The sequence below is a fragment of the Rhipicephalus sanguineus genome, chromosome 10, assembly GCF_013339695.2.
Source record: "Rhipicephalus sanguineus isolate Rsan-2018 chromosome 10, BIME_Rsan_1.4, whole genome shotgun sequence".
In the NCBI taxonomy this organism is placed as follows: Eukaryota; Metazoa; Arthropoda; class Arachnida; order Ixodida; family Ixodidae; genus Rhipicephalus; species Rhipicephalus sanguineus.
Genome location: NC_051185.1, coordinates 39,114,218 through 39,133,353, shown reverse-complemented (window position 1 = coordinate 39,133,353; position 19,136 = coordinate 39,114,218). Strand labels below are relative to the sequence as shown.

Here is a 19,136-nt window from a genome sequence, read left to right as displayed (position 1 = left end):
CATCGTAACAATCGCTTTTCGTAACAATGCTGTTTCCGAAATTCTTTCATGTGTACGTGTCCAGTGAAATGGCTGGCTTGTGAATGGGAATATTAACATTACAAGAAATCATTTACACTGTTGCGCGCGGAAATTTTTTAATAAGTTACTTATGTAGTTCATATTTGTTTTTTGTTTCAGAAGGGTCCGCAATTTCGAAGGTGTTGCGCAGCTGAGTTGGTAGATTACGATACATTCTGCTTGTACAATGACAAAATTATTTTAGCCTGAGGAAAAAAAAAAAAGAACTACTTCGTTTATAACCTTGCAGTGTTAAGACTCAGACTACACGTTCGCCACAACGTAGCGCACATTAGGTTATTGAAGGATTGTGCAAGTAATTATTTCTTCACGCGAAAGAATATATAGTCAAACACGTTATATCTTTTCTACAATTCAGAAACGTATTTGATGCATAATTGGCTAGCACCGGATTTGTAGCACGAAGCCATAAGGAAATGCATGCGGATTTGTGAGAAAAGAAAGCTTTGTTGAAGAAGATTTCTTCCTGCCCCGGAGATCTAACCCAGGGCCAGCGCCTTCACGGGGCGGTCGCTCTACCAACTGAGCTAAGTAGGATGCTAGCAGTTGGCAGCGCGAGGGACGAATTAGTCATCAACTCGACGCACATGGACACAGAACATTGCAAAAGAGTTCTGCGGAATACCGCAAGGTGTCGGAAGGGTTTGGAAGGGGATGTTGTCAACCAGCCTTTTGTAGCACGAAGCCACAAGGAAATTGTGTTTTTCTGAGGTATTCCTTTGTCAATGATCTCTTTCATTACCCTCCCGCCACCTTTCGGGATTCCGCAGAACTCAATTGGAAAGCGTATTTGACGGGTTTCATATATCTAAATACTTACCCTCAGCAGTCTGTACCCCGGAAGAACAGCACAGTATGAAGCAAGCAACGAGAATGTAGTTCGTCATAGTTGCCAAAAGATCGTCAGGAAACTGTCAAGCAACTAACAACTTAAGCAGCGATATGAAAGTGAACTCGCTGACGTCGCCACGTCGCCCCTGTCACATTCGAAAGGCCCACAATGCAGCTCGTACACTGATGGCATGCCGTCGAAGCGGACAGAATTTACGCTGCTGTGAGTGTGAGATGGCATGCGTAACGCATCGAAGAGCACCTCCAAGCCTATTTCCTCGACCTAAGGTCTAATGAAGGACACGGACGAAGGACGTCCCGTTCATTTCCTCGAGTGTAAATGAGCTTGTTAATGACTTGCGGAGATTCTTAGAGATAGTTTGAACGAGTGGACATTCGCTTCGAACGAGTAAGACGGCGGTCTGACTTCGTGACGAGATGGACCGAGGAGATAGTTTTGCGAGCCGTGACCGGTGATATTAGGAGGCTGCGTCATGGGACCTGGCGTCTCGTGAATGGTAATGAAGATGGCGAGCGAAATAGAGCTATGTGCAAGACGTACTCATATTAATAAGGCTGCTACGGAGAGTGGTATGACTAAAGAGTAAGCACATGTCAACACGATGATAAGGGGAACGCCACAGATAATAAATACACTGCTCAACATATTCACAGTGTCTCAAATAATAACCTCTAAAATCAGAGTAAACGCATTCTTGGATAGTTGGCAAACCGTTTGGTTTCTCATAACTTTTTACTGCGAAGATGTCTTATTCTTACATTGTTTGTAATTGGCCAAGGCAAGGCACCAGGCCGCGTAGGAGGGTCACGTAGGTAACACGGACCGCACACTTGGCTGGATTGCGGCTGCGCCGGGGGAAAATCTCGTGACGCGATGTGTTCACCTTTACGCGAATCATCCGCGCACCTTCCGGGAACACAATCTGTTCACAGCATCGGTAGGGAAACCCTCTTTTCTTCATTTTGTCCATAAGTCTCTCCATTTCAGGGCAAAACCATTTACATGACATGATGTTAGTGGTCTCTATCACCAACTTCATTTCGCAGATTATGCATGTCTTCTTTTAAGCCTAGGATTACCTGCGGATCATGTTCTTCTGTCAAGTGTGCAGATCGAGGGAAGAAACGCGATGAAAAGATTACGGGAGCTTCGCACTGGTGGTGCCAAGCCGGGCGACCTGCATTAGCATAATAGCCAAGTCTAGCCTAGAGATAGCCAGTTAAGCCTAGATATAGCCACACCAGCATAGAGAGAGAGGCTAGGAAAGCGAAGTTGAGGCTCTTTCTCCCTCGATTTCTTTCTTTCTTTCTTTCTTTCTTTCTTTCTTTCTTTCTTTCTTTCTTTCTTTCTTTCTTTCTTTCTTTCTTTCTTTCTTTCTTTCTTTCTTTCTTTCTTTCTTTCTTTCTTTCTTTCTTTATGTTTCTTTCTCTCTTTCTTTATCTTTCTCACTTCTCGCTTTCTCGCCCATAGCAACGCAATCGTATGTCATACTCAGTATTAGGAGAACAGGAGCACTCAAAAACACGCTGAAAGTGCCCTCTTCAGGGCTGGCGTGTTTCAGCGCCAGCGGTCGAACAGGAGTAGGAGCACTGTCATCCAGTGTAGGAGCGAGAGCGCTTCTGCTGCGCCGAGAGCAGCCAGGAGCAGTTTGAAGCACTCTCGCCTGAAAAGCGGAGTAAGCGGTGGCTTTTAAACGTCAGATTCTCCTGATTTGTTTTAATTTTGCTTCAGCCGGCAAGCGGGGGGGGGGGGGGGCAATGGTGACAACGATGTCTAGTTTGACGCCGTATGTACGGGTAGCGACGACGGCGGCTACGAAGTGTACACAGCTACGTTTGCTGTATGCGTCGTTGCGCAAACACTCCATTCGCAAACATTCGTCGTTGCGTAAACATTTTAAACTGCAAGTTAGGATAACGGAAAACATGCTATTAACAGATTTCACGCGTATTTTGCTGCTGCACCACAGAGAATGCCGGGGCTTCGAATGTTTCGATCACATGGTATATTTCTCCCCACTCGTCACCTGCTCTCCGGAAGGTGCCGCATTCCAGTGGCAGATCGAGTGACCCTGTTCTCAGTGCTCTGCCCCCCCCCCCCCCTCCATTCCTCACTGCACGAAGCCCCTACTCCTGTTCTCTTAATGGAATTCGCCATTATATAGCGCATGAAGACCACGGACAAAGAAAAGCGGGACACACCCACATGCGCTGTGTGTGTCACATTAGCGCCTGTGTGTGTTACGCCTTTCTCTGTCCGTGTTTTTCGTACGCTATAAGCCTCAGTATGACATACCAACGTGGCAAAAATGTTACGTTACTAATCAATCACATGTTTCCCATATATGGTCGTCCTGTTTCCGTGCCTGGATAGCCGAGTGTTTACGACGCCCGCATTCGGACCGTGGGTACCCGGATTCTAACCTCGCCTCGCCGAGAAGTTTATTTCGTTTTATTTATTTCTTCTACTCCTCCTCTCCGCTTTTATTCTCTTCTCCTCCTTTCCACTTCGCCGAGCAGAGTTTTCGCTTCTTCTCTTTCCCGGCTCCTTGCCTCATCACTTCTCGTTTTACTAGGCTTTACTCTTCCCCGCCCCAGGCTTCACCCTCCTTCCCCACCGCTCTCCCTCACTCCCCTTTTCTCCGCTCTTTCCATCCCCTGTCTTCGCATTCCCCAACACCTGCTGTACTCGGTAGTGGGGCTTGCCCAATTTCTGTGGCGCAAACCCGGCCGAGTTATCTGCAATGCGAACGGTGCTCCTAGCTTACTCCTCTGCAATGCCGGCCTTACTACAGTTACGCTGTTAAAAGAACAATTAACTCTAAAGGATACACACTCAGGATATACAAGGCAGGACCCTTTTATTGCGTATCGTAAGCCTTTAATTAATCGAACACGAAGTATCGGCTGTACTGCGAGCTGTTCTCCATCTCCTCGGCCTCGCGCTGCTCGTCGAGCTCGCGCAGCCTGGCCCGCTGCCTGTTCATCTCGGCCAGCCGCTCTCTGTACAGCCGCCTCACCTCTCGCATCTTGGCCGGGCAGTGGGCGTACGTGGCCGCGTGGCCGCCGCCGCAGTTGGCGCACCGCATCAGCCGGCCCTTGCTCACCGTGCACAGCTTGTACGTGTGCGGGCCGGCGCAGACCTTGCAGCGCATCTCGTTGGGGCACGACTTGGCCACGTGGTGCATCTCTTGGCACCTGGAGCACTGCACCGGCGGCGGCACGTAGGGGTGAACCTGCGAAAGAGAACGTGCATGTTAGCTTACGGCTTCGTTGGATGCGACCACGGGTGCGACGCTACGAGCAATGTGAATGTTTAGCGCAGACTGCGCTGACCCACGTGTATGTATGTATGTATGTATGTATGTATGTATGTATGTATGTATGTATGTATGTATGTATGTATGTATGTATGTATGAACGTATGTATGTATGTATGTATGTATGTATGTATGTATGTATGTATGTATGTATGTATGTATGTATGTATGTATGTATGAACGTATGTATGTATGTATGTATGTATGTATGTATGTATGTATGTATGTATGTATGTATGTATGTATGTATGTATGTATGTATGTATGTATGTATGTATGTATGTATGTATGTATGTATTTATGTATGTATGTATGTATGTATGTATGTATGTATGTATGTATGTATGTATGTATGTATGTATGTATGTAGTATGTATGTAGTATGTATGTATTTATGTATGTATGTATGTATGTATGTATGTATGTATGTATGTATGTCGCGACGTGCGTGCCATAATCTTCATGAGTTGACCTGCTATTCATGTTCGCCATACTTTATCATTATGTCGCGCCATTATTGGTTAAAAACTAGATAGATAGATAGATAGATAGATAGATAGATAGATAGATAGATAGATAGATAGATAGATAGATAGATAGATAGATAGATAGATAGATAGATAGATAGATAGATATCATGCGGAAACACTAAATATTCTCTACGCATTCACTGACATCCAATCAACGATTCCGATGCATCTCGATCTTGCGCATGTGACTCATGCTACCTCATCAAGGGCGGTAAACGGTGGTCTGAAAATGAAATCCTGTAGTACATGCGAAACAACGTTGTTTACAAAGTACAAAAATGGCATGACGTTCGTCCGTTACGCAAGTGGTCTTGTCGTTGAGGCAAAATGGTTCACGTCATTTCGCCATGTCGGCAAACATAGAGGTTTATGTTTACTTTTATGCCATGTGCATTTTTTTCAACACCAAAACGCTCGATTATTCGAGCGAGCCGGTTAGCCGAAAATTGTGGCTCTACGCGTCTTTTGTCCGCGGACGCGATCAGCCACAATCTATCCATATACGGCACCCCTGTAAGAAGAACGGCGAGAAAATACGTGGTCGTGGTGTCTTATACACATGTGCGGGATAAACCCGTAATTCATAACGTTTACATGTCACACCGCACAAGTTTAAAGGAGGGAGGAGTTGCTTCGACGTAGCCGGTGCCTACCTCGTACAGGTTGAATCCCAGCTTGACCTGCGTGGGCACCACTCGGTCGGGGCCGAAGTGCACCACGACTTGATGCGTGGGCTTGACTTGCACGCGGCCGTCCGGAAGCTGAATGTGGTTCACCTGGCGGCGCACGTTGATCACTCCCAAATCGTAGAGCCTGTCCATCAGGTTTTTCTCAGTGTACCGCTCCGTCACGTCCTTCAGTTTGCCGGCGTTCTTGTGGAACCAGCGCGGGAAATCGGCCTGCGGCGTCCGTGGAAAGCTTTACGGTAACAATAAGGCAAGTCCTCGGACTAGTAGTTGGATCTCAATCAACGTTATACGCAGTTGACGTGTCATACGTAGTTTCTTATTACACACAATGTTGAGTCTGTCTGACTTGAACTACAGTACGTATTGTCTATGCTTGTGTTTCGATTCCAGGTTTTAGTTGGGATTTAAGGCGTATTCTGTCCGGATTTAATTGTATTCTGTCGAATTTTTACGTTTCCTGTAGCCATGTTCTTTTCTTTTCGCGCCATTTTAGCTTAATCCCGTATGTAGCGTGTATAATTTGTGTGGTTCGTGCGTTAAGTACGTCCTCTATGCCGAGTTGTTGTAGAGCAGAAGCGTTTGTCAGGCCACATAGCCGTTTTTCGTTCTGTTGTAAACAGGTGAACTAAAATTCAGTATTCATTCATTATTCATTTCATCGAGAAAGTTTTAGACTGTATCAAGGCGAAAGCCTCTATTTCATAGTCCAAACATGTGATGCAATGTGTTACATTTTTACTAAAAATGATTATACAGGTCCTGTCAGACGCCGTCAGAATCTATGACGTCACAGAAATTTGAGGGCGAAGTGGGACGTCAAGGCTGGCGTCGCCGCAAGCTTATCCAGCGTCATTTCGCGTTACGATGGATGCCTTTAGTATAATGTATCTGTAATTTACAAGTACGAAATGTATCGTTTATTTACCCCTTTAGGACCCTGTTGAGGCCTATGTCACTACCGTGTAAAATGATTTTTTTAGCGAATTTTTACTTTTGAGGTTTTCAAGAATCTGCAGACATTCAGAATTGTCGCGCAGAAAGAAGTCACGCCTCTATCCGGTTTTGTGCTAAAGTTGCGGTCTTTCGCATAACTGCCCGCCGACGTCCCTGAATCTGAAAATGACACTTTTGGAAAACGCAATCACTGTTTTTTCAAAACGTAACTTTCAGTTTGTTTGTTTTCTGCGCAAAGCTTCTTCATTTCTCAATTAACCAACATTTTCTCATTACACGTTCCATGCTTCTTTCTTAGGCCTTAAGCTGTGCAGTGAACAAGCATAATTGAAAAGCATGAATAGAGAGAGAATTCATTTACAGAAATGTAGAGAGGTCGGCCTGAGCTATTGTTTGCTCTGGCCTGCTACTCTACACTTTGGAGGGGGGACAGGGGAGCGAAAGAGTGATGAATGACGATGGTAAAGTAGGGAAATGAGAATATAGTTCGTGACGCTGGGGGCAAATCTACAGACGTGCATCCAGTCCAGTGGCTTGTAAGAAGGCTACGACTGCTTTTATAACCACACTTGTGCTGCTGACATCAGGCCAAGGACCTAACACAACCTCATCGGTTAATGACCTACTATGATATTGCCCAATCGATGAGATCAGTTTCTCTCGTTCACGTGCATACGCTGGAGAGGCGCAAAATATATGTTCAAGTGTCTAATAAGTTCTGATGTTATGGCATTTCATTTGAAACGCAAACACTTGAAACATCACACATTCCTTAACGTTTGGACTACTATGAGGTGCTTAATACTGATGGCAACGCAAAGGTCGTCGTTCATTACAAAGCCTACATTTGGGCCTCCAATGCTGCAGAGTAATTCTTTTAGTGTGGTGAGGTCCGTACTTGTCACTGCTGGCGTGATGGTCATATCTCGGGTAAGATTGGAAATGATATTATAATTCACTTAAAATTTTATTGCGTAACACTTTCTAAGGGTCTTTTTCAAGTCTGCCCTTTTAAAAGGTAGACACAAAGCAATCAGTTTCAGAACAAAATCCAAAACTATTTGCGAAAAGGTGGCGACATATCTTAAAGAAAAAGATTCTGGGGACGACCCTAATCCTTAAGCTGTATTTTTGACAGTGCCACACGCACGTCGGCGTTCGTGCGCCCTGATATATTCCTTGGGTTAACTTCGTGTTTCGTCGCTCTGCCGAAGCTGATCTCAGAGTCCACGTATGAAGAAACGCGTGGTTAAGACCTCATCCGCCAGGTGCCTCAACAATCACAGCTGGTCACAATATTTCAGTGAACTCAATACAATTTTAATCCTCGCAGCTAATTTTCCCTTGTCTTAGGTAAACTTATGCGCCGATATCATGTGCATGCGATATAATTCTTGAACCAGCACAATCGATTTCTATTTATAGAAGAATTTTTGTGAATGTACGGAAAACCGGAAGTAAGTTCTCGACCGGACGTGTGTGGAAGTGGAACAAGAGTGTCGCTCGGTGTTCGCGCCACTGATAAACGATCCGCGGACAATGACAATGCGAGCTGTATTCCACTTGTGGCGAGGTCGTGCCAGCTCATAACGACTATACCGTGACGGCAACGCCCGACAGTGAAGTGATGGCTCTGAGGCGCCTGAAGGCCGACGTGCTCTTCACGTAGGCGGTGAGGCAGCCGCGGTTCGAGAAGAACGCGTTGCTGAGGCGTTCGCCGGCGATCTCCTCCAGCGAGCGGCCGATGTACTTGCTGCTGACGTCACTCAGCGACACTCCCGGGTCAATGGAACGGATCACTAGCGGTGCCGTGCCGTCCCTGATGACCATGCGGGCGTTCGGGGCGCCACTCTCCTTGGCCTCCTGTTCGAGAATGTACTTGCTGCAGGACGAGCCAGCCGCTTCGGGACGCTTGTCCGTGTACTGTAGGAGTCGATAAATAAAGAAAAAAAAATAGGCGCGTATTGGTAAACTGCTCTCTTAAAACCCTATGAGGTACACGGGACACATATGTCAGAACATTGTATTTTTGTCGGCATCACAAAATGGACATATGTCTTTCGTTTCTTTGGCATGTGGTGTTAGCTCTCTCCACACACCGAAGCCACCAAACGCGTATAAGATATTTTAGTTTGAGTTTAAAGTCTTCGTCGCCCAGCATCTGCAAGACAACCCCACTGCAATGGACATTATCATGACGAATCAACACAGTTCGCTGGATTTGCCAACTCTGCGTCCCGGATGCGGCCGAAATTGCTGTCGGAGCCGCTGGATGTCAATTCACCCATTCGTTCTGTACGTGCAACGCGTACAACTCAAAGAAAACCACAGAGTGCTGGCCATCTGGCTCATGACGTCAGTCTGGAGTGCGAGTCCCTTGGTGCATGCTTCCGCGTGCACCAATAAGGAGGCAATTCCGCAGACTTCTAAAGTTTTACACTACTAATAGATCAGTTAATCTAGTGTCTGGGCATTGTATTTTCATATATTTGATTATTTATTTATTATTTATACCGCAGGCCCACGTGGGCTCAGCCTGGTGGGGTGGAATTACCAGAGAAAACACATAATTCCGAAAGGATAAAAATAAACAAACAAACACCATGTCAGTTACAAAGTTAACATAACAAAAATTAACCAGGTCAATCGAGTCAACGGAGTTAATCAATGATTAAAGATAGTGCGTTCCATTCGTAAATAGTGCGAGGGCTTGCAGTCACCGTCACAAGAGGGTAGTCGCGGAACCTGAACAGAAACGTCACGGATGACGTCACGCCAGCACCAGGGGGGTGGGGGGATCGGAGATCTCTGTTCGTTCCGCGTTCGTTTTGGCGGTGTCACGTCACAAAAGTGGGCGGTCCGCAGCTCTCTTCCACCGAGAGGAAGAGGACAGCCAATCGTTAAGCGGTGAGCGGCGAGCATTCCGGAAGTAGACGCGCATCGTTTGTCCTCGGCAAGGGGACCGTATATTTCAAAACGCAGTGTTTCTCGCCTTCCAATAAATACGGTTGTTATACGAAGAGATATTGTTTTCTTTTCAAGCTCAAACAGTTTCTGAAACAGCAATAGCTTTGAGTGGTGATATTTATTGGTGTTAGTGTTTTTAACGTGCTTGCTATGTTAAGTCGCGCACGCGAAAAAAAAAAAGAGAAAAGTAGCGGTTGGCGCAGTTTTTCAAAATGTCGTCCCACCGGAATGTCTGGCTTGGCTCCCGGGTGTCGGATCGTCAAAGGGAGCTTCTGCTGGCTTTTATAAAAGAGCACCCACAGATAGCTACGCCGTCGCGCCCGCTGGGGCCGTCGTTCACGAGTGAGGACCGGGACGACACGTGGCAAGAGCTGGTAGCGCTTTTGAACTAAGAAGTCCCTGCGCGTAAGACCACAGCCCAGTGGCAGGCCCGTTCATTTCGTTCGCACTGTTCGTTTCGAGAACCGAAAGCGACGCCGCACTCGCTCATGGCTTCAAACGTATCTCGCACCTCCAACCGCAAGAGAAGCACACGTCGCAAGCTCCATTTTCTGAAAATCAGCTGTTGCGGCAGCCGCAACCGCCGCACCATGCCGTGCGAAGCCGTTTGTTCGCTCGAGAGAACGCGTGCGAACGGCCTCGCGATCCGTTCGTTTGTAGCAGACGACATGCTCGTTATGACGCGGTATGACGTCACCAAAAAAAAAAAAAAAAAGATCAAGCAAAAAGAAAAATGGCTACGCCCCTCAGAGACGTGGTTCTTTCCGGCTTCGGCTAGTCGCGTGCGCCGCCAGAATGGGTGCAGAACGAACGGCGCAGAACAGAGATCTCCGATCACCCCACTCGTTATGACGCGATATGACGTCACCAAAAAAGAAAAGATCAATCAAAAAAAAAAAAAGAAATGGCGGCACCCCCCGGTCTTGAGTGGCATCTCCCGCTTCAGCCTATCAGCGCGCTTGTTCTTCCCCAGGAGAACGAACAAGCGGAACGAACAGATCTCCGATCGCCCCCCAGTGTTTGAATCAAAGGGAAAGGTGCCTGGCACAACGTAAGTATCGCTGTTTCGCCAGTGTCAGTGGGGGGCAGCAGCCTACGCCGTGTCGCTTCGCGCATCTCACTATTTTGCCAGCATCGCTACTGCCAGAGCCAGCGTCGACAGAGACTTTCCGTTTCCTCGATTGACGTCATACTTGACGCGCCTGTTCTGGTCACGTGACTCTCCCGGATGTGACGGCAACCGGAAGTTCAGCTACAGCGTTCTTTTGGGTACCGAAGGGCGCATCCGAGCTATCACTGGCATTTTATTCAGGGCCTTGCTAAAGCAAAATAAAGTTTTTCAAATCCAATTCAATCCTTGCGTAAGCATAACGTATGAAAATATAGATTGGCGACAATGAAAAACAGGGAGGACAACCAAAAGAGATCGTCAGTTGGGCAAACCCTGTACACGAGAAGGGGAAAGGGGGTATAATGACTGAAGCAGAAGATTGTGACATTAAGATTGCGAAGACTGGGACATCCTGACTATACTTTCGACTAAAGGGCAAATACACCATCCAATACACAAAAGAAAGAAAATGGATCGGGCGGTCCATTTTTTGTTAGGCACGAATAGATGGTGGAGCAATAAATCACGAAGCCAAACACAGCATATGGCGAGTTCATCGTAGTGTACCTATTTGACAGTTATCGGTAGTATTATAATCCCGATTGATATCGACAGTTCAACTAACTAACTAACTAACTAACTAACTAACTAACTAACTAACTAACTAACTAACTAACTAACTAACTAACTAACTAACTAACTAACTAACTAACTAACTAACTAACTAACTAACTAACTAACTAACTAACTAACTAACTAACTAACTAACTAACTAACTAACTAACTAACTAACTAACTAACTAACTAACTAACTAACTAACTAGCTAGCTAGCTAAGGAAAAGGAACGATAGCAAAAAAGCAAATAACCAGCTTATGTGAACACAAACGAAAAAGTATATGTTAGTCGCTTTCAAGGAGCCCAGTTGGGTACTTGCGGACTTGTGCATGCTGAAATGCTTACTTTTATGTCCACGAATCTCTTTTTTTTCTGTGGAAGACCAGATGAAATACTGATTTTCTTACGAGATCAAAACTAATCAATAGTAATAATTTCTAGGCTTTTACGGGTGAAAACGACGATATAATTAATCTGGTCGGGAGAGTCGGCATCAGTTTTGACCCCCCGTGTTTTTTTTTTAATGTGCGCCTAAACCAAAGCGCAGGAGTATTCTTGTAGTGCCCTCCTCCATCGAAACGCTGTCGCCGTAGACAGGAATCGAACCTGCGTCCCCGAACTTAGCAGCGTGACACCTTACCTGCTAAGCAGAGATGGCAAAATTAGTCCTTAACGGTAATTAATTTACATGACACTACCAATTGCTTTTTTTAAAAATAATGTGGCTAAGTTACGCTACAAATTGCAGCTGGTCTCAAGCAATGATATTACATTACCATTACTTTTGAAAAGCAATGAAATTCCTTGAAATTATTTTAACAGAAGTTCATTATTCATGGACAAATCATGTACTCTTTATTAACAACAAGTGTACAATGAAATTTGAGAGGTCTTTGTTCAACTTCCCACGCTTAAAGCCTGGCACTCAGATTGCCTTCTCTTTGTTATTATTACGTTTTTCTTGTCAATTTTTTATACCTTAAGGGAAGTGGACATGAGAAAATTTACTCAAAAATGATTTTGGTAGGTAATAAACAATTTTCCTGACATTACTGGCTTGAAGTAATTAATGAATTCATAAAATTAGCAGCCTACAAATGTCCAGTCGCGCTCAATATGACTTTCAACACGGGAGCGCGGGTCCTCAAGAGTTTAAAGATTGCGCATGGCTTCAACTTACTTCATTTCTGTAACTAAATATTATTTTATTATTTGGGAAAAACCCCCAGTGAGAGAACAGCGTTTAGTTGTGGAAATAAGGGCTAGCGGAAGGAATGCGAAATCTTTAAACTCGTGAAGTCACGCGCTCCTGCGTTGCAAGTAATATTGAGCGTGACTGTACTTCCTTACATTACCCATTACAGCAAACAGTAAGTTAATTGCTGTAATTTCATTACTGCAATGTCACTACTGCCAAGTGTGCTGATAAGCTACCACGACTGCATATGAGGTCGGAACTAAACGCTCTAGCGCTGAGACCTCGGGCGTGCGCGGCACTGAAACTGGCTTACCTTATGGGGGTATCGGAACATATCTAGATCGCGTTGAACCTTTGACCTAGGGACTGTGCTTGACGAGGAAGACCTAAAAGCGAGGAATACGCAGGATGCTGTGAAGGGTCTTGCTGGGATGACGCAAAAGAAATAAAGAAAACTCACAATCGACCTAGCGGAATTAGCGTAGTTGCATCGTAATCATAACTTTGCCTGTTTCTACGGCGAGCTCATCCACGCAGTATATGCTTGATATACAGCGCGGGTCGGGACGGACGTCGGATCATGGTCGTAAAGATGTATCCGTTGTGGTATTGTGTATAAGACGAACTTATTCAAGCCGGAAGAGAAATATACGCAAGTTGATGTGTTACGATGGCTGGCCACAGATGGGGAATCGAAACTGGCGAATATTTAGAATATTGTTTGGAATTGGTGAAGCTACGTCTGAGAGAACCCTAGGGTAACGCCTAGGAAATTGTCTACTGAACGCGACCTGCCACGAGTAACGTGGTACTGGGAAAATAAAAATAGCGACGAAGATCATCAGGAGCCTAGCCAGGATTTCATTTCGGGCAGGGTCCTTAACCTCCAATATGTTAGATAGGCTTGTGTGTGGGTTCAAATTTGAAACGTTTAGGAGGGAGGGGGGGGGGGCTTGAGATCACACAATTTTAGTTTAGCGTTAGCGAGATTGGAACAGCGTTAGCCTACCGCAAACGTTCGTTGCGGACAGCTCCGTTTAACATAGCGGGATAGCGTTTACGTGCCCAAGCTGTGACTGCGGCGTCACCTAGCGGAGGATGAATGCGTTAAAAAAAAGGGAAAATAACAAAAACTATAAATTCTCGCCTATATCTCCGCATGCAGCATTATTACTTCTTTTTAACTGATAATAGAGGTAGATAAATATGAACCACGCGCGAAAGCGAAAATTCATATGTTGCAGATTTGTTTACGCCGATCTTCTTGTTATGCTTAGGAACGTTCGAATTGGGAAGCGATGTCTAAAACTCCGCGATGCTATCTGTAATACTCGGCCGTCAGCCGAGTATTACAGATAGCACCGCGGAGGTGTGGCTTCGCTGCCTGAAGGCAAGCGAAGCCACACACTCATTTGCAGCGAACGAAGTGAATCCTTCAACAGCAACGCCAACTTCAGTTTGAAGCGGGCGTCCAAAACAGCCGCCATGTCTTACGTGCACGATACGTAAACAACGCAAATACGGTAAGGCTAAATCTGAAAAACAGCGTACGTACGGCGCTGCGGATCGTTTAACGTACTGCGCATGCGCATTTTGATCCCGCTATTTCGCTAAGCACGCTATTGCGCTAAGCGCGTTAAGCTATAACTATCTAATATCTTTTCTGAGTAAAGAACGTACTATACCATACAATGCACATGTACCATGGAATGCCACATTTACGCCATGGGAATGCGGTTATTTTAAAGCACGGCGTGCAAACGTGCTGGAGAAAGAACAAAGTTCTAGGTTCTCTGTAAACTCATTCCAGTTTACAAATTTAGGGGCTAGTGGAGTCTCTAACGTTCGTAGTTAAACTGGCAGTGGCATCTTGTGAAACTTGATGCTGCTATAATGAAATGCACCGACAATGAAGCCAAGTAAGGTATAGGACACGTTATTGGCGGTCCTTTAAATGTGGTGTAGTAATTACGGCGTAAATGTAAAGAAATTAGAGTGGACGAAAAGAAAACTTGCCTCCTGTAGGGTCCGAACCTACAACCTTCGGATAACGCGTCCGATGTTCTACCAATTGAGCTACGGCGGCGGTCGTCCTCCCGTACACTTAGGTAGATATTTCACTGCGGGTAAACCTGGAACTGTTAGCCAGCGACGCTCGTAGCCATGACGGCGAGTGTGGAACGCTCTTTTTTACCACTAAAAAATACTTTTATACTAGTCGTAGCCGATGATTTTATTCGTTTCGTAAAGTACCTCAAGAGACATATTGAAATTGGTAAGCGCACCAAGACAAAGACAACGAAAACGACACACAAGCGTTGTGCGTGTCCGTTTCGTTGTCCATATCTTGGTGCGCTTACCGATTTCAAGATGCCACTGTACCAACTAGCTCGGACCCAGCTTACATTCAGCACCTAAATAGAAATTGGGGCTCATGTCAAAGATAAACTTGTGCCCAAGACCGATTTCGGCCACGTAAGTTATTCTTTTAGGGCTGCAAACTAGAGCGCTTTTTTTCACAATTTAGTTGATAACACTCACGGCGGGTAATGCCGGTTCAAGTCCTGCTGGGCATTCTCAGAAAATAAAGAAAGGGAAACTATGAATTTGGGGCGGGATTTATGCAATATTTATTCTCCATTCTTCCTGTCTCCACGATAGCTTAGCACCACCTATGTTCTTCTACACCGCCTAAGGTGGAGGCCTTGGCGTGCACTGCGCTCAGCCTCGTCGGGCACCCCGAGAACGACGCCGCGTGGCGGCCCATGCAATTGCAGCAGCGCACGTTCCTAGGCCTAGTGCAGGCTCGGTAGTTGTGCGGACCGGCACACAACTTGCAGCGGACGGGCGCGTTGCAGTTGCGCGCGATGTGGAAGTACCGCTGACACCGGACGCACTGGGTCGGCGACGCGGTGAAGGGCCGCAGAGCGAACGACACCAAGCCGAGCCAAGCACGCTCCGGTGGTCGGGCGTTGGGCCGGAAGTACAGGACGACGCGGAGCTGCGGGTGAACGCCAAGGGAACCGTCGGGTGCGCGGACGTGCTTGACCTGACGTCGCACGTATGTGACGCCGATGCCGTAAAAGTGTTCCAGCAGCTGGCGCTCGCTGTACCGGACCGGCACACCGAAGACCTTGCGCACGTTTCCCGAGTACCAGCGTGGGATGGCGACCCGGCACGGGACGCCGGCCAGGGACGTTAACACGAGGAGGCGGCTCGCCGCGTCCCCGGTCCTCACGCTGGTGGCGAGACAGCCGTTGCGCGTGATCTTGCGGTACGGCGGCATCTCGTCCGCGCTGTCCACCAGCTCATTCCAGATATCGTGTGAGCTGACGTCGTGGAAGGTGACGTCCCGGCTCAGCGGCGTGAACAGTATGGGCACGCGCGGTCCGTGCGACCTCCGGACGTCGCTCGAGACGAACGTCCCTTGAACGTCGTACTTAGTATACACGGTGCGCGACTCGGTGCCCCTGGGCGGCTTCTTGGACTTTGGGGGCCAGTCGGGAACGTATCCGACCGGGTGCGGCGACGTCGACCCTTTGTCGCTGTGGTCTGTTCCGGGTGTCTTGCGCTCCATTCTCTGTAGTAGTCGGTAGCCAGCATTTTCGAGCGTCTCTGTCCGGACCTGTCTTCTTAAAGGAGGCAGCTGTGGCGACAGCAGCACCGGTTGTCTTCAGCCCAAGGGTGGTTCTCAATTATTACTTAGTTGACACAATAACCACCGTTGTAACGTTTTCTAGTAACATGCTACACAGTCTACGGTCTTCACAATTCTACTGAGTTTTTTTTTTGTAGTAACCGTGTCATGGCATTCTTGAACCCTCCGGTGTTGGAAGAACTTGCTCTCGTATGCACGACGTCCTAGAGATACACAAACCATCTGCCTAGGTTTTCTTTGTTTCTGATATGCCGTCGACGTGAATATTATGTGCACTGGAGGTTCGAGCAGATTCTCTACTGTGCATAAACAAGCCGGCGAGAAGAAGGAGAAATGGCTACTCTTACGCGCACTCGGTAACTAACACGTCTTGTCTGGGATCGGATAAAAAGGAGCATTCGTTGAAAAAGCCCGCAGTTTCGAAGAAAGAGCTCTTGTTACTGTTTCGTTGAAGACTTACTAGCTATTGAGGAGTATCGCAGCTGCCACAAAGTTCGAAGGGGATGGAGGCTGCCAAATTTATTGACCCCGATGTACATTTCACGCGATCTCTATGGCACTACGCTGTTCTCTATCGGCATCATCGTCAGGGGGAATTCTCGCATTGTACTACTGTTTGGCATCATCTCGACGTTGATCTTCTAGAAGCTACTGCTGCTTATTCTCTTCTGTAGTCGACATGGCAAGCGTAAAGTAAATGAGACTGCCCACCATCATCAGGATTCATCAAGCACACAATAGCACAAACGATGGCGGTACTGTGTCTCAACGAAGCCAGTCGACCCTTATTAATGGCAGTAAACGAGTTTCATAGTGAGGGACTCTAAAGTGTTTTTAGACTGATCCGATCGACGCGCAATTGATGCTGCTCGCAGACAGCAACACACAATCAAGTCCCAACAGTACAATGGTGAGCCGATCACCACTTCAAGCAGGAAGCCCACATTCCAAGTTTGGCAGTGATCATGATACAGATTCTGTTTATCGTGGTGGGTGCCCATCGAACCCTGGAATTAAGCAAACCACCGAACCGCGTCATGCAGCGGACAGTGATTGTTATGCTGGAGATGGTGCGAGTGAGAGCAAGCGACGCTCACCAAACATCCACAGCAAAAACTCAAGCCAGAAAGAAGAACAAGCCTGTCACGCGAACCGAAAAGACGCCGAAAATGATGACGTCATCCACACAATACAAGAAGGTGTCAATCAAGGTGAGCAGGACAGCCACACCCCTCGCGACCTCGAGACAGATGCCACAGAACTATCATCCGTGGAAGAAGTGGAGCTAGTGCCAACGTCAGGTTTCACCGCAGCACATCTCTCCGTTCCAGTAATCTACAGACCTCTAGAGCGCTCTCCAACCTTCTGGCAGGTCGACTGCGCGAAAGTGAGGCGAGACCTGGTCAAGTGCGCCGGGTGCAGGTTGCCCGCCCAGAGGGTGCTTAAGTCGGGCTTCCTCTCCATCATCGCGCCGAATCCAGAAGCCAGCCGGAAGCTACTTCGACTGACCGTCATAGCGGACATCGCTGTCGACCCGCGCCTCCCCAACTGGTACATCAAGAATGTGGGCAAAATATCGGGCGTCCCTTTCCGCTACACGGACCGTCAACTCCTGGACTGCTTCTCCGAGGCCGGAGTCATCCACGCGCGTCGCCAGATAACCTTCATGAAGGACAGGGACGGGACCCTCTCGACGACTCCGGAGGACTGCATCATCCTGACCTTCAGGCCGGACATAGAGATGCCGGAAACTGTAGCGCTCGGCTTCGACGTGTTCCGCGTGCAGACGTACTGCGCGGCTCCCCTGCAGTGCTACCACTGCCTAGGGTTCGGCCACACCGCATACCAGTGCAAATCGCCGCGCCGCTGCAAACTGTGCGCTGGCCCGCACATCTACAAGGAGTGCAAGAGCCAGGCGGATCCCCTGTGCGCCAACTGTGGAGGCACGCACGCCGCCACATTCACGGGCTGCCCGGAAAGGCGCAAGGTCGCCATGTCGCGTTGCTTCATGTCCCGTTACTACGTCGAGTGGGACGACGTGTCGAATCGGCGGCCATCTTCTTCGTCACACTTACGCCGAGATAGACATCACCGTCACTCCGGGAGAGGCGACACCGATGGAAGGAGCTACAGAGACAAAGAGGACAGGCAAAAGAGGGAAAGAGGAAGAAGCCCCAGTGAGGAAACAGGCACTTCGAGAGAGGCATCGGGGAGGTCCGGACGAACAGGGGAAATGCCGAGGGACAGGGGAGGCAGGCCTAAGCAAGGAAGTCCCGTCAAGGTGTCGAGAGCTACCAGGCAGGACGAGGGGTTATCAAGTGGGTTCGTCGAGGAAGAGAAGGACCGCGCCAGGGAATCGGAGGACACGACGGACGACGACGACACGGCGGCTACTCCGGCGCGTAGTAGCCTGTCGCCTCCCCGGGAGCGGGACAAACCTCTGAGCGTCGTCAAGTTTCCGAGGTTGAGCAGGAACAGCAAGCGCCGGCTCAGGCACGGCTATCATCGTTACCTGCAGAGAGTGATGAAGCTGGGGGTGTCCGTCTTCCAGCGCCCGTCTGATGATTAGGACTTCCCGCCGGGTACTCCGGCCCGTGCGTTCTTGACAAGCAAAGAGACAGCGCACTACAATTGCTTTGGTTAAAGTAAGACTCGCGACGCCGGAACATATGTGCAAGGTTGCACTTCTGCGTTAACACTTTTAATGAAAGACAGCGGCTGGAGCGTAATATTGATGCTGTCTACGAAGTGTGAGTACTTCGTGTAATCACTTATCACAGCAACAACCAAGCATCTATTAAGTAAAATATTGTTTTGCCGTTTGATTCTGCCTACCCTCTCGATGTCTTCTCGCTACTAATTTAATAGCTTGTCTTTAACTGCCGCTATTGTTATAGTATAACCAATAGTCCTTTACACATTTCTAGTTTCGTTTTCGCTCAGAAAATAATTGTTCGGACTGGTATCTGGGACACACTTGAACGTTTAAGCGGATTCATGATTCTATTTGGCTGAATTCTCTAATAAAAGGTGTGCATTGGCTTATAGCACCGCGATTATTCCCTCGGAGTGCTAAGCTTGTCACTTGGCTAGAGTAATTAAACAAGGCTAACAACGAAGTTGACTGAATTACTCGACCTGCCCGTGGCGATGGAAGCA

The 19,136-nt window shown here is 47.6% G+C and overlaps 1 protein-coding gene across 1 annotated transcript; it reads right to left on the bottom strand.

Moving 5' to 3' along the window:
- Positions 1 to 3,795: 3,795 nt before the first annotated feature.
- On the bottom strand, positions 3,796 to 15,896 carry LOC125760235 (uncharacterized). The gene is made up of 4 exons (XM_049420053.1): positions 15,105 to 15,896; positions 8,026 to 8,349; positions 5,437 to 5,682; positions 3,796 to 4,169 (listed from the first exon to the last, which is right to left on the bottom strand). Exons 1-4 carry the CDS (start codon positions 15,894 to 15,896, stop codon positions 3,819 to 3,821), a joined length of 1,713 nt encoding a protein of 570 aa, XP_049276010.1. The 3' UTR covers positions 3,796 to 3,818.
- Between the last annotated feature and the right edge of the window lie 3,240 nt (positions 15,897 to 19,136).

Coding starts and splice junctions, on each gene's coding strand:
- LOC125760235 (XM_049420053.1), bottom strand. CDS start 15,896: ATGGAGCGCAAGACACCCGGAACAGACCACAGCGACAAAGGGTCGACG. Junction 8,350..15,104: donor CCTGCACTAGGCCTAGGAAC/GTGCGCTGCTGC, acceptor CGACTCCTACAG/TACACGGACAAGCGTCCCGA. Junction 5,683..8,025: donor TGTCGGGCGTTGCCGTCACG/GTATAGTCGTTA, acceptor CGGACGCCGCAG/GCCGATTTCCCGCGCTGGTT.